Consider the following 16,185-nt stretch of genomic DNA (forward strand, 5'->3'; position numbering starts at 1 on the left):
ATGTGAGTTGTTAGTTCCAGATCCGAGTTGTATGGGATAATTAAGGATCATGTGAATTCATTTTTCACGTAAAATTGAAACGGGTTCGTTCGATGGGATCCGATAGTAAAATCGTGCAGGCTCATTGAGATGCTTTGGATCGACGGTGGATATAGCAGGAGTACGTACTCCCAGGAGTATATAATCATTTTCGTATATATATATATATATATATATATATATATATGTATATATATATATGTATATATATATATATATGTATATATATATATATGTATATATATATAGGACACTCATATGGGGCACCATGGTGCCCGGGCACCATGGTATCTAATGCACAAAATCACTCAAATTTTTCAAATTTTTCAAATTGTGAGTATATACCTAGTTATAATAATTTGATTCATACCTATACTTATCAACAAAACAACTCAAATTTAACTTTATTTCACAATCCATGATTACATACCTAACTAATTATATGTATGGATGCTATATACCTAGAATCAAAATCTAACAAAAACAAGTTCAAATTCAGTTCAAACTTGCTTTAAACTAGTTAGTAAAGTAGTTAATGTTAATACCTAAGTAATTGAAAAAGTTTCATACTCATTTGAATTGGGTATATACTCAATTTCAACAATGGTGCCCGGGCACCATGGAGCACCAAACAAATTTACTATATATATATATATATATGTATATATATATATATGTATATATATATATGTATATATATATATGTATATATATATATATATGTATATGTATATATATATATGTATATATGTCAGCCCAAAGAGGAGGGAAAATAGACTTATTTTAAAAAAAGGCACGATGGGCTACCCGTGCCTTCGGGCTGGCACGGCACGGCAAGTCCTGACTGCTGGTTGGCCGTGCCTAGGCCGGAGGTGCAGCCCATGGGCCGGCATGGCACGGCCCGGTGTGTTGGTCGGCCCGACAGATTTTGGTCCGAGCACGGCTGTGCCTGGGCCGTGCCGGGCCAGGCCGCCTGTTTGGCCATCTATAGCTACAAATATAATGTGGCAAGTTGTGGAAAAAAAATTGTGAGCCAGAAAAGTGTGGCATGTTACTAAGTGTGACAATGAACTAAGCACTAGGCTAACTTGGTCAAAGTGCCTAACCACGAGTTTGGCAAATTGTGGTATTCAACTAAAGAACCCTTATATGTACCATGATAGCGAAGTTAGTATAGCTCAATTGGTTAAATTCCCCGTGCTGGAATGTACCCATTTGAGTTTTTTTTTTTTTACAAACTGCATCAGACAATGCAAAATAATGCAAGTTAAATTCTAATATAGTAGGAAAAATATCAAGAGCTGTAGTCAAAACCGCTCGGTCGCTCCGCCCCAGGGGCGACGCGGGCGGCGAAACCCGCCGCCGCCCCACCCTTCCCCTCCTCCCCCCGCCTAGCCGCTGCCCGAGCAGCCGCCGGCAAAGCCGGGCAGCTGCAAAGACGGCAGCGGCGGGGCTCCCCATCTCCCTCACTTGGTCAACGCGGTTGGGGCGACGACGAGACCGGAGGCGGGAGCACGGCACCGGCTACGATGTTCGGATCTAGAGCCGGTGAGCTCGGATCCGGCCCTCGCTTGGCGGCAGCGAACCTACGAGGGGCTGGCGGGATGGTGGCGGCGTTGGCGTGAGCTACGCGACGACGTGGCCGGGCGGCGGCGACGGCGCGTGCTACACGACACCAGGCCGGGCGGTGGCGACGGCGACGAGCCCAGGCCAGCGCGTGGTGAGCTCGGATCCGGCCCTCCCTTGGCCGGATCTGGTACTTCCACCGGCAGCGGCGAGCCGACGAGGGACTGGCGAGACGGCGGTGGGCGGCGGCCCTCGATCCCGCAGCAACGTCGAGGCCGGGCGGCGGCGACGATGGGCTTCTCCGGCGCGGGCTCGTCGGCGACGACGGCTGCTCTGGCGCCGGCTGCCACGGACCCGGCCGGGGGCTGCCGACCTGCTGCGGTTTGCCGACGATGGGGACGACGCCTCCATCTCCCTCCTTCCTTTTCCTCCAGATCCGGCTCTCCTCTTCTTCAGTTGTTCTTCTTCCAGTGCTCTCCGGCGGTGCGGCGCCCGCTCCCCTCATCTTAGGTACTCCTCCCTTCTTAGGCTAGGCTGCTTCCAGTCATTGCCGGGGAGCTCCTTGGTGTGGTAGGGGTGGCGTGCGGAGTTGGATTCCGGCGTTCTATCTCGTTGTTCGTCGGCCGCGCCGTAGGTTTGCTGCAGTTGGGTTCCTGTGTGTGAGGTGGTCTCTGGTCGAGCTGCATTGTGATTGACTGTTGAGGCAGAGTCGGAGCTGCTTGTCTTGCAAGCTCGGCAACGATGACCCTCAACAGACGTCCAGGCAACGCGACGAGGGTTTGGAGGTGGAGCATTTTTGAGAGAGTCTCGGGTGAAAACCTTGCCTAGTGCTTTCCTAGGCTGATGATATCGATGCCTGTGGGTGCCGTTTCCTCCTTGGAGGTATCGTCATGATGGCTCTCTCTCCCTTCAGGTGAAAACCGGGTTCCATTTGGGGACGAGCGTTGACAACATTCTTAATGTTGTTTTCCTTGTTGAAGGCTTCGCTCAGAAGGTTTCTGCTCCACTAGAGGATGTTGGGTGGTTATGGAGACCTTGTTGAAGCTGCTTGCCTTTGGCAAGCTCGGCAACGACGACTTGTATGAGGTCTCAATAGTTGCTTTCTTTTCCTTTTCTGTATAGGTTTTTGCCGGTTTCCTGTTCAATTAACCGTGATTGTTCGGTTTTTGGACCCGGTTTCCCTTATTAACTGGGCCATTTCTCTTCTTCTATAAATTCTGACAGGAGAAACTCCTATCATCGGTTCCTCGAAAAAAAATATAGTAGGAAAAAAACACCAAGACTGCAGACCTAAGAGGCTATCTATAGTCAAGAAGGAAAGACGTCGTGCCATAAGCCAACAACACAAGCCACTGAGGAAGGAGCCTAGCACCAGGTCGGCCACGGCTAAGCACGGCCTATTGTCTCTGGGCCTAAACCTTCGCCTGGAGCCCGACTGCCTGCCATCTTATCTGTGGTGGCCTCATCATCCATCAACTCAGCTACCACCAAACACCATCACCTACACATGGTCGCCACATGGCCCACAAACCAACACCCCTCTGCTGGCCAACCCCTGCTCGACGATGGGCTTCAAGGAGTCTCCACTCCTGCTGTTACCCTCCGTCGGCAACCCTCATTGGCCCTCAGACCACCACATTCATCCTCACCATGGAGCTCCTCGACTAGATCGAGAAACGGATTGGACATACGACGGTAGGAGCTCCAAGGAGAAAGTGGGGACCCAACCCTAAGGAAGATGATCCTTCGTCGATGTCTGTTCCACTATGCTGACCACCTCTGTATCCAGGCGTAGATCGCCCTAAATAGCACCAGGCAAGGCCAACCATCTGATCACCAGCTTCCCACTTATCATATAGAGCTCCCCGTGACCTGATATGGACTGACTAGGTATAGGAGGGGAGGAGCTACAAGGTGAAAGAAGCTTGACTAGACATGGAGCTCTGACAAATGACGGGGTTGGCAAGTGGGACAATGCGGTGAAAAGCATCAACATTGTGGCCAGTAGGTGAAGGAAGACACTTGTGGTGATGGAGAACTCTATAGATGGCCATATGGCCCGCGGCTCGGCACAAGGAACGCCATTTTGGCCCAGCCCAAGCACGGCACGGCCCGACTGGGGTCGTTCCCATGCCGGGCCATGCCTGGGCTGCAACCTTGGCACGATGGGCTGGCCCGGCACGACACGATCGAAGAAAAATAGTATAGGGATGCAAAATAGACTTAAATAACCATATAAAGCAAGGCCAAGAAGCACGATGGGCTGTCGTGCCTGGGCCGTGTGTGCAGCCCGTGGGCTGGCACGACATGTAGGTCGGGCCGTGCCGACCCGACTAACCTCAGCCGAGGCAGGGCCGGGCCTGGGCCATGCCGTGTCGGATGGCCCATTTGGCTATCTATAGAGAACTCTACTGCCTGCCGGGAGCGTCCCTAGGGAGGACCACCGTGGAGAGCTAGAGGCAAGGAGTACAGTGGCAAGGTGTAATAGAGGGAGGAGGAAGAAAAGGAGGAGGGTGAGGGGTATGTTGCGCACTACAATTTTTTTTTGTTGTAATGGATCTTTTTTTTTATGCTGCACATGATGTTATTTTGAATGTTTTAATGAGTATTTTATTATGTTTCACTAGTTCATTCATAAATGTTGCACCTGGCGTCATTGGGATGTTTCTATAGGTATTATGTAATGTTTCAACAATTACAACTTGATGTTGCATGTGTGATAAAAAATGTTTAGATTAGGATTGAAGGGTGGTTCATTTTCTCTATTATTTTTTGTCAGAATATAATCCCGTAAGATTTTGTTATAAAGTTTTAATTACAACGAATACAATGGTAAATTTATCATAAATTGAATAATTACGTTAGGAGGAAGAATTATTTAAAGTTTGCTGATGAGTTGGTTTTATATGTAAGGAGAACTGGAGAAGCCCATAAAAAGAGAAAAGAGAGAACAACCTAGTTAACTGAGGAGCCAAGTGAGCATGAGCCAAGCTCATGAGCCCAAGCTTTTTCCATTCTTAAGAGCAACCTACGATAATACGTAGGAGCGAGGGGAGAGCACTGGGTGCCCGACATGCTAGAACTTGCAAAAGTCTATTTTTTTTGATGAGTTAGTGATAACTGCATCACTTAAAAAAGTTTCCTTCCTTGCTCATAAAACATCACTAGATAATTACTCCTCCCTCCAGTTTCATATTTCTTAATGTTTTCGGCAATGGTACAGTCTCCAAAATATATTTTTTGACTATATATTTTTTTTCTTATAATATATACCATAAATAAATACATTTTACTTTTATATCTACTGGAAAAAAAAGCCCGTGCGTTGCAACGGGTAAAGACTATTTTAATAGTATTATTGTTAGATATATCTTTTGTCTAAAAAGTATATGGGTTTTTTAATTATGAGATGATATCCAATTCGAAACCCTTGTATTTTTAAAAGCAAACGAATTTTAAAACCAACTTCAATACACACGACATACCAAAACTATCGGCGGAAACAACTTCAATTTTTAATAATAAATCACTTACTCCTAAATAGCCGAACGAAATCATATGTTGAAAAAATGATGTTAAAAAAATCATATGTAGATAAATCTTTCACAAAATAAACAGACATGCGTGAAAGCTGCCCATACAAAATTTTGTATGTTTTGCATTTGCATGTGTGCAAAATTATTGAAATAAACACAAACAAAACTGAAATAAATAGTATGTCACATATGCTTAGAAGATGGGCAATATTTTTCACTGAGACAACCCAAAATAGGGATGGGCAATATTTTGGACCCTTTTTCAATTTTAGGCCCATATGTGCACAAACATATTGGATGTGGAGATAAAAAGGAAAACATGAATATCGTCACAACGCTAAAAACATATATGAATAAGGATAGGATGGTTTGTTAAAATGAAGGGACAATGGACGAAAATACGATGAGTATAAAATCATCTTCAATTATTATAATAGCTAAAAATTACGATGGAAATGTTTTGTTCTTTTTGGAAGGCAATTTTTTTTGCCTTTCTTATTATTTTTCTTTTTTTTTCGCCTTTTTTATCTTTATGGCTAGAATTTTTTTCACGGCCTTTTTTCGGTCTTTATTTTTTCGGACTTCCTTTTTTGTTTTTTCGCTTATTTTACGTATTTTGGGATTTTTTTTCTTTTTTACTTTTTTAATCGTTGCGTACAAATCGGATCTTTTTTATGAGAAAATCCATGAAATGCCATCGACAAAGGCAACTTCCCAAAAATACCATTGCACAAGCCTCTTTCTCCCAAAAATGCCGTCACCGTAAAACTGCTATTAGCATCTTTCCGTTAAGTTGCATGAAAAGACAATCTTACCCTTAGACAACCATTTACTCACATAACATCATTTTTCATTGTTTGGTCACAATAAATTATATTTCTGTTAGCTTATAAATTCACCAACATCATTATTTTGCTATCAATCAAGTTATTCCATAATTAAATTCATTGAAATCAAATCAAACAAAGTCTCCAAATGAAATCAAACAAACGGGGAAAAAATCAACATCAGAGTTGCAACACCTGCTAGGACCTCTCTTCGCCGGCGTCTATGGCCCCCGCGCCACATCCTGCGACAGCCGCGCCGCCGTGGACATCCTTGCCAAGCCCTGCCGTGCCACCACCGCCGTGGACCACCTCGCCGTGCCCTGCCACACCGCCGCCGCCGTGGACCTCCTCACCGCGTCCTGTCGCGTCGCTGCCGTGGTCCTCGTCACCACGTCTTGCCGCACCGCCACCACCCTAGTCCTCCTCGCCGCGTCCTGCCGTGTCGCCGCCGTGGTCCTCCTCGCCGCACCCTTGCCGCGCCACCCCCGTGGACCGCCGCCACCCTGGTCATCCTCGCCGCGTCCTGTCGCGTCGCCGCCATGGTCCTTCTCGCTGCGCCCTTGCCGCGCAGCCACAGCTGGGGATCGCCGCCCGAGCCACAGCCACCACCGGGGACCGCCGCCGACACACAGCCACCGCCGAGGACCGCCGCTGCCGTGGACCTCCTCGCCATGTCCTGCCGCTCCGTCGCCGTCCTGGTCCTCCTTGCCGCGTCCTGCCACGTCGTCGCCGTGGTCCTCCTCGCTGCGCCACCCCCGTGGACCGCCGTCGCGCTGATCCACCTCGTCGCGTCCTTGCCGCGCCGCCGCAGCAGGGGACCACCGCAGAGCCACAGCCACCGCCGGGGACCACCGCCAAGCCGCCGTCGTCGAGACGCCGCTGGGGAGAGCGCTGGATCGGGATCGGGATCGGTAGCGGTAGGGTTAGGGTTGGAAATTTCAATTTTTTCTTTGACAGTGAAAACTGGGTATATTTTGCACTGAGGACAAAATGATAATTATTAAAAAAAATAACGGTTGTAACGATGTGGAGTTGACGGTGATGGCATTTTTGGGAGAAAGAGGCTTGTGCAATGGCATTTTTGGGAAGTTTCCTTTGTCGATGGTATTTCTGGGATTAGGGTGCATGTCGATGGCATTTCATGGATTTTCTCTCTTTTTATTTTTATTACGAACGACTTTTTTTTCGCCGTGTTAGGGGAATCGGACTTTTCTTTTTGGGACCTTTTTCGCTCTTTTTTCTTTTTTTTTTCCGGACGGTTTTTTCACCCCTTTTTAAGCTGATTTTTTTCACCCTTTTTTAAATTACGGGCGACAGACACGTTATCATTGCGCCGAAGGGCGCACGCATCTCGGATAGGGCGTGCGGCAAGGGACGGGCCCAATCGCTGATACGGAAACATATTGAATTAGAACCGATTCAGATAAGGAAAAAAACCAAAATACAGATAAAATCAAAATTCTGATACGGAAACATATTCAATTAAAACCGATTTAAACACGAATGACGACGTACCAAATTTTCAGGCAAAAACACCTTGAATTTTTATAATAGTAGAGATATATATTGTTCTAGTGCCTCTATAAACTTAATATATATTTTTAAAGTTATTGATAATTAAATTATAAAATTTTAACCTCAATACTATCCAAAACATGAAAGAACTATGAAATCGAAGGGAGCAAGTGTATATCTATATTCTATAGGCTTAGTTAATGTAACCCAGTACTCGCAAAAAAATTAACCTACTTAATATGTATTGAGTCCACGATGCAATTAATTTTATTGCTTTTTCATAACAGCGCCGATCCATGTTGGTGTTGCTCTATCTATCAGAACTAAAGCCTGATCTGCCAGCAACTTGTTTAAAGAAAGTTACAAGAGAAAAACAAAGAAAAAGGCTAATTAAATTCTATCGGGGCAGATAAAAATTTCGATCTTGTACTGCATCGGACATGTGTGCCAGCGGTGTTCGTCGTCTTCCACGATCACTTGTCTAGTTGCCTGCATGCACACAAAATAAAGTCGCATTCAAATTAAAATTAAAAACGTACTATATATATAACTCCGTTTAAATCCGAGAGCACACTATAAGCTGCTGGGCATTAAGAATTTAAATGTCCTAAAATATAAACATTTTTTTTAGTCTGACACGGTCTCCGATATGCTACTTACGACCAACAATATCTATATCTATAAAAGTATAAGATGTTTTAAATAAAAAAAGTTGCATAATATAATAGTTTGTTTAATAATAAATATAGTAACATCAATTTTACATAATTGATTTTTATTTATTTTATTACTATTAATAGTCAAAATTAAATGTTAATCTGCCACTATACTTAAAAATGTTTATATTTTAGAATGAAGGAAGTATATATAAAAATGTTTATATTTTAGAATGGAGGGAGTATATATAGAGGAGTAAATTCAGCTATACCTCTCCCGGCCATGATCCGATCAACGTCAGCTTTGGCAACGTCGAACCTGTACTCCACAGCCGCCGTCAGCTTGGCCGCGGCCGCCTGCACGTCGGCGCTGTCGACGGTGGCCGCCGACTCGGTGATGCGCCGGACGATCGTATCCTTGGTCGACTCCATGGACTGCACCAACGTCGCCGACTCAAGACGATCGCCCGTCGGCTGCTGCCCGTAGCCGGACATTATCTTCTTCTTCTTCGATTTGGTATATAAAGCTAGCTAGCTAGGAGCTAATTAGGAGTTGAAACTGAGATCACTGTCTACGCATCATATATATCAGAATGCAAATCGATCGATTATATATAGCACATGGAGAGATAGAGGTGCAGATCGATCGAGCAGGTAAGTGCACACACGCTGATGCTGCTGTGCTTAGGTTTTCCATCTCGCCGCCGGTGAATTCAGCATGGGGCGTCTGGGCAGATACGTGGCGCCGTATGCATGAGTGAAATCTGCATGCTCTGGCTAGGCTCTAGCTGTGTAGTGATTTCTAAGACGGATGGGAGCACTACACTGTATTGTTGTTTTCAGTCTCCTTAATTTTCTTTTGGTTCACTTTCATATATAGTTGAAGAGTATATCACTCTTCCATTTAATTAAGGAGAATTCAATCCCGATGATTTTACATGGGCCAATATTTTAATTCAATCTCCTAACTTATACATGTGAATGGGCCAGGATTAAGGCCCCCATCGAAAGAGGGTCTCAGGATGGCAAATAAGATTTCGTTTTTTTTAAGAGAAGGGTATTTTTTTACCTGGCCTTTACATGCATCCAATCGGATATATGCAGCCTTTTTAAATTATGAACTTAATCCCTCAAGCCTAATCTGAAATTCGCTCCTATATATGGAGATTTGAAATTATGACCTTTAGGTGCTACTTAGGTCACTGCAACCACTAGAATACATGCCTTTTTTAGGACGACTATAAGAATACTAGCTCAGTTTTTAGATGGCCTACATATTTTTATCAAGTGGAATTCTACTAATTTTTTGTTAGGGTAACTACAGTTAGGATAGGGGTGCTATTTAACTGTGGGGGCTTAATTCCCTACAGTGGTCTTGGTAAAAAGGGATAGGAGTGCTAGAGTGTGCTACACTGCTACCTATCCACAATACAGATGCTTTGGTGCTTAACAAAAAGAAACTTAATGGTTGTCTAGGGCAACACTATCATAGGCTTGCACCAGAGTGAGGCTATTATTCTTGTTCCTTGTCATGGACATTGGACAATTAATCTGCGGTCCGGAGCCTCCTCAACCTTTTACCAAACTGAAGGAGAGTGTTGGTGCCTTTTTGGGTTAACACGGACTTATCTAAAGATTTACGGTGTTAACAGAGTCACCAACCACCTTGATCTAGAAAACTCCCAATCAAGATGGGTTTAGGAAAGAGCAAAACCAGCCAGTGGAGCCGATTTAATTTAGAGATCAAATCAGCCTCTAGGCTGATTTAGATAGATATGGTAGTAAACACCCGTCTCGTGGGTGAATCGGAAGGTTTACGGGACAGACCTACAAAGGGTATCGGGCTCTCGCAGCGTAGGCGAACAATTTATGACGTAAATCGATAAAGATGGACGAAACTAGGGTAAAGTAGAAAACATTACTGAAAAGTAAAAGGAACGATTTGATAAATTGTGTAGGGGATTATGGTCGGTGTTAGAATATAATTGGCCATAACCCTTATGAAGGGGTTGGTGTTACCTCCATAGGGTTTTTTCCACGTTCTATTAAGTGAGATCAATTAGGACTCAAAGAAACCTTGGACGGAAGCTACGAAACACGAGAATTGCCTTAGCTAGACTCAGACTCGGGGCTTTCGGTCTGACTGGCCACCTACAGTCAGACTACAGTTCACCCTCCGATCTGATGACGGTCAGCTCATCCTCCTCGGGAAAGCTCCGGTCTATTCCAACTCTGGCCCAAACTTGCTATAAATTTGTCCTAGTACTAAATTTTGTTGTTAACACATGTCTGACCCCTGTCATTTTAGCAAACTTGTGAGCTGAAAAGCATAGAACACGTGGTCTCAGGGTGATGATTTCTATCGGCCATATGTGCTTTCAAATGCCTAGTAATTAAATCATTCTCTTTATAGCGTCCCAACAAATCAACAATCTTCTAAGAACAATTCACACATTTCGGTATAGACATTTCCAACTAGATGATTACCCATCAAGCCTTTTGCATCTAGACCATAATGGTAAAATCATCTATTCATGTCAATTTTTAATCTTGAAACGATTCTACCCCAGTTCTGTTATTATGGGCTTTGTCTATAACTTCATATCATCCGTTAAACCTCTTTCTAATCTTCAAAAATTTCTTGGTCACTTTATCACTATTAGTGTCCCATAACAATTGACCGATAAATCACCTCACCAAACATAGGAGAATCAACCGGCTAAATGATTTATCTCGCAAACCAATTGATAAATTTCACAATGCCTTATAAACACTTCATCCATAGCAATTTTAGATTGAGCGGCATCCAAACATATACTTTGAAAGCACTATTATATGATTCGGCAATGTAACTCTTTATTAAACAAGGTGTATTGGATGCTTACGCCAAACTCTCCAATATATCTTCTTCAATCAACTATCTTGCTTATATCTTTGAAAAGTTCCACTAGTGGAATCCTCCTATTGGTACCTTGAATTCATAATAGATCAACCGAATTTCATAGGTTCAATTCGGTTATATAATCAAATTTGAGCTCATGCCCCTGGCTACATACCACGGCTGCAATCCCTAGTTGGACTGATGTTAGAGCTATGGTCATTGGTCATACTGGCCAAGAAACCGCGGTTAGATTGGCATTGAAGCATCGACCAGACCAGCCATGAGGTTGTGGTTAGATCGACCTGATATGCAATTATCTCACACAATTTCTATGCAATATACCAAAATTCTGATTTTTCAAAAGACATCTAAGCTAAAATTCGGTAATAAATTTTTCAAAAATTGTTGGTTAGAACTTAGAAACTAAAGAAAAAATTCAGTACGACATGAATACCATCCTTTTACCCTACCACCTTAACTAAGTGTGGCATATTGTCAGAGTTACGGATAAGGTATACCCTCTATCCTTGGATGTATACTGTATACTGATACGGTATACCCGCGCGTATACGGACAGTTTCCGTATACATTAAGGAAATCTATCACGTAATAGGGATGGTATCTACATATGGAAGGAGTTCTACTCGGAAAAGATTGGGTCTTAGCCATATCGTGAGGGGTCCAATGTCTTCGAGTCCTACTTGGAGATCAACTGACCCGCGGTATATAAGGGACCCCCTGGGCAGGACCTAAGGCATTGAATCTTACTGCCAACACAACCACCACAGCCTACGGAGCGCGCAGGAGCCAAGTCGTCGGGAGACCTAGTCGAACCAACTCGACTACGATCTCGTCGGCATCATTGAGTTCTGCTATTCCCTTTGTAATCTATGGTTTCCATCATATAATCCCATACCAACTGGATTAGGGCTATTACCTATCAAGGGGTCTGAACCAGTAAAATCCTTGTCTTTTATCTGCCTGATGTCATATTATGTATATCCTCGTATCAACGGACCCCAATACCCTCTATATCCGGTCTGCGGGTATCCCCCGTCGACAGTGGCGCGCCAGGTAGGGGAACTTGGTGCTCAAGGTTCTACTACTATGACTTCAAGCCTTCCCGACTACAACGTCAACACCGGCATCAACCAAGGAGCTTCAACTTCGACGACGCTGGTGTGGACTCAAGTTGGTGAAATCGTCTTCCCGGTCTACACCACAATGCCGATCTCGACTGGCCCAGCAATTATCGGGAGCGAGAACGGTGTGGTTACGACCCCGGTCGACAACCCCATGTCGAAAGATCCTCCCGCGGAAGCGGAGAACAGAACATCGACAATACCCGAGCCTGAGAAGGATCCTAATGCGGCCAGATCTTGTCCTCCCCACAAGAAATGCGAGCTGACGAGGACAGCTTCCTGGGCGACAAGAGCTTGGTGTCCCGTCCATAGGACTAGCAAGCACACCTTGCAAGCTTGTTTCGTTTTCCTCAATGTACGAGCTGAAATCCGTGCCTGCGAAGAGTGCGGAATTCAGCGTACTTCCCCAACTCGTGACATCTATTGTCCTATCCACCAGGCAAAGACTCACGACCTCTCAAGCTGCAAGGTCCTTCTCAACGCCATGAAGATATCACCCCATAAGGTCCAGCAGTTTCAAATCTCTTCTCGAGATGCTGACAAGGAACAAGGTGCGGCGACTACATCAGATTGATTCGTTAGGGTAATCGATATTGATCCCCACAAGCCATCTATCCTACATCTGCTCAAAGACCAGGCCTCATCATCGACAAGTACACCGCGCGACGTGTATGCTATCGATGGAACCGGCACATCTGGAGGCGGCCACACGGGAACGGCGGATCAATTGGTTACACCGACGCTGGCCCAACATATCAAAACTCTCAATGCGATATTGAACAAAAGCCCTTTTGATCCCGTCCTGTACGCTGATCTCGATCACTGGGCAGAATGACTACGGGAATCAGTGGCTAATCTCAATAACGCGTTCGCAGAGGCCGCCGCCAGGGCACCACTAGAACAACCGCGGATCGATGGCGCTAATAGGGAACAACGAGATGGAGACCTGCCCGAGGACAGTGATCCAACTCAGCGGTCGCCACCTCGTCAACCTACTCCTCCACCCCGCGGCACTAGTGATCTCCGCGAGCACCTAAATGGCCGCCGAGAAGCACGACTCGCTCGAGATAATGAAAACCGTTGCCGACATCGTGCCTCTTCACGACATTGCAAGAACGAAGAACAAGGAGGACGTCCGAGCCAGAACCGAGACCGTGATGATTGCCACAACCGCCGCGAACATGCTAATCGTGAACAGCGGATGCCGAGTGATACCAGTCGAGGTCGACGCCGTGACGACAGTGACAACAGAGATCGACACCGGGACAACAACGATGGACGACGACGAGGTTCACGAGAACCCGAGCATCGTCCTTGAAGCCGTGCCTCGGAACCAAGTGACCCATCGTCGTCATCATCATCTTCATCATCGGACAGACATCCACGATGAGCGCGTGATCGCCAACAACCTACTACCCCTGGCGGTGGGTGCAGGGCTTTCACTCGTACCCTGCGAGATGTTCGATGGCTTGAGAAGTTCCGACCGGGAGCAATAGAGAAATACGATGGAAGCACCGACCCTGAAGAATTTCTCCAGGTCTACTCCACGGTCCTCTAGGCTGCTGGAGCAGACGACAACGCACTGGCAAACTATTTGTCGGCTGCGTTGAAGGGATCTGCACGTTCATGGCTGGTTCACCTCCCGCCCTACTCAATTTCTTCATGAACAGATTTGTGGCAACAGTTCATCGCCAACTTCCAAGGAACATACAAGCGCCACGTGATCGAGGACGACTTGCACGCGTTGACGCAGAAACCGGGCGAATCATTGAGGGAATATATTCGGCGCTTTAATGAGTGTAGAAATACGATCCCCGAGATCACCGATGCTTCTGTAATCCGTGCCTTCAAGTCCGGTGTCCGAGATCGCTACACAACCCAGGAGTTAGCGACAAGACGGATCACAACTACTCGCAAGGTGTTCGAAATTGTCGACTGATGCGCTCACGCGAACGACGCCCTGAGACGCAAGGAAGGCAAGTCGAAGATAGGAGAGGAGTGGAAACCAGCCAAGGACGCACCTGAGTCAAGCAAGAAAAAGAGCCGCAGGAGTGGGAAACGGAAAGCTCAAGCGGAGGTCCTCGCAACAGAACATGTTGACCCGCCCAAGAACCCAGACCCACAAGGCGACGATACGAATAAAATATGGTGCCTTATACACAAGACGGACAAGCACTCTCTGGAGACTTGTTTCATCTTCGAAAAGGCACTCACAAAGAAACTAGCGTTGGAGAGGGGCAAGCGAGTACATGTAGTCGAGAAGGCCGCAGAAGCGACTACTTAGGTCTCAGATTCAGCTTACCCGGACTCCGACCTCCATGTTTCGCACATCTTCGTAGGTTCCACGGCGTACTCCTCAAAGAGAGAGTACAAGAAAGTGGAGCACGAAGTTTGTTCGACATCACAGGGGGCTGCATCCAAGATGAATTGGTCAGAGCAGAAGATCGAGTTCTCAGAAGTCGACCACCCAAAGACTACCGTCACACCAGGGCGATATCCGATCGTGGTCGAGCCCACTATTCGGAATATCAACGTAGCACGGGTTCTCATCGACGGCGGCAACTCCATCAACTTACTCTTCGCCAGCACCTTGGACGCGATGGGGATTCCACGAAGCGAGTTGATGCCCACTGATCAACCCTTCCATGGAATTACTCCTGAGTCATCGTCCAAGCCATTGGGCAAGATCACGCTACTCATGACTTTCGGCCAAGCAAACAACTTCCGAACGGAGCAAATCACCTTTGATGTCGCTGAGTTCGACACGGCATATAACACCATCATCAGGAGGACTGCTCTCGCGAAGTTCATGGCCGCATCTCACTACGCGTATCAAGTGCTTAAGATGCCTGGACCGAAGAGAACAATCACTATTCAGGGAAACGCGAAGCTGGCGGTGCAGTGCAACAAGCGAAGCCTCGACATGGTCGAGCACACTCCCAACCCACCCGCCGCAGCTGAGCCGCCCAGGAAAGTGAACAAAACCAACAAGACGCCGAAGTCAGACGGCGCAATCAAGATTGTTCCGCTCTCCAGTGCCAACCCCGATAAGACCATCAAGATCGGGGCTTCACTGGACGAAAAATAGGAACTCGTGCTCATCATCTTCCTCCGCGATAATGCAGACGTGTTCGCTTGGCAGCCGTCTGACATGCCGGGGGTCCCCAGGGAGGTGATTGAGCACAAACTCATGGTGCGACCCGATGCCAAGCCAGTAAACCAAAAACTGCAGAGATTTGCACCGGATCGAAAACAAGCCATACGGGAAGAGCTCGATGAGCTTCTCAAAGCTGGCTTCATCAGAGAGGTTCTACATCGAGAGTGGCTAGCCAACCTAGTCATGGTGCGCAAGGCCAACGGGAAGTAGAGGATGTGTGTCGACTTCACTGATCTCAACAAGGCGTGTCCCAAGGGTCACTTCCCTCTTCCTCGAATAGACCAATTAGTGGACTCAACGGCCGGTTGTGAGTTGTTAAGTTTTCTTGATGCCTACTCCGGCTACCACCAGATCAGCATGGCAAAAGAGGACGAGGAGAAAACATCATTCATCATGCCATTCGGTGTATTCTGCTACGTCAAGATGCCGTTTGGACTGATAACCGTAGGAAATACTTTCCAGCGCACGGTTCAAGGGGCACTCAACGACCAACTTGGGCAAAATGTCGAGGCTTACGTCGATGACATCGTTGTCAAAACGAAGACAAGCGACTCATTGATCGACGACCTCCGGGAAACGTTCGACAACCTCCGACGATACCGCCTCATGCTCAACCCAGAGAAGTGCACGTTCGGAGTACCGTCGGGCAAGCTCCTCGGATTCCTCGTCTCCGGAAGAGGGATCGAAGCAAAATCCCGAGAAGATCAAGGCGATCGAGAACATGAAGTAGCCGACAAGACTAAAGGAGGTCCAGAAGTTAACTGGATGCATGGCAGCACTGAGCAGATTCGTCGCTAAGATGGGAGAGCGATGACAACTCTTCTTCGCCCTCCTGAAGAAACAAGACAAATATGTGTGGACACAGG

The 16,185-nt window shown here is 46.4% G+C and overlaps 1 protein-coding gene across 1 annotated transcript; it reads right to left on the reverse strand.

Moving 5' to 3' along the window:
- Window positions 1-7,727: 7,727 nt before the first annotated feature.
- On the reverse strand, window positions 7,728-8,724 carry LOC4323858 (uncharacterized). The gene is made up of 2 exons (XM_015791563.3): window positions 8,412-8,724; window positions 7,728-7,972 (listed from the first exon to the last, which is right to left on the reverse strand). The coding sequence occupies exons 1-2, from the start codon at window positions 8,632-8,634 to the stop codon at window positions 7,965-7,967; spliced, it is 231 nt and encodes a 76-aa protein (XP_015647049.1). The 5' UTR covers window positions 8,635-8,724; the 3' UTR covers window positions 7,728-7,964.
- Window positions 8,725-16,185: the final 7,461 nt, after the last annotated feature.

The sequence above is a fragment of the Oryza sativa genome, chromosome 1, assembly GCF_034140825.1.
Source record: "Oryza sativa Japonica Group chromosome 1, ASM3414082v1".
In the NCBI taxonomy this organism is placed as follows: domain Eukaryota; kingdom Viridiplantae; phylum Streptophyta; class Magnoliopsida; order Poales; family Poaceae; genus Oryza; species Oryza sativa.

Coding starts and splice junctions, on each gene's coding strand:
- LOC4323858 (XM_015791563.3), bottom strand. CDS start 8,634: ATGTCCGGCTACGGGCAGCAGCCGACGGGCGATCGTCTTGAGTCGGCG.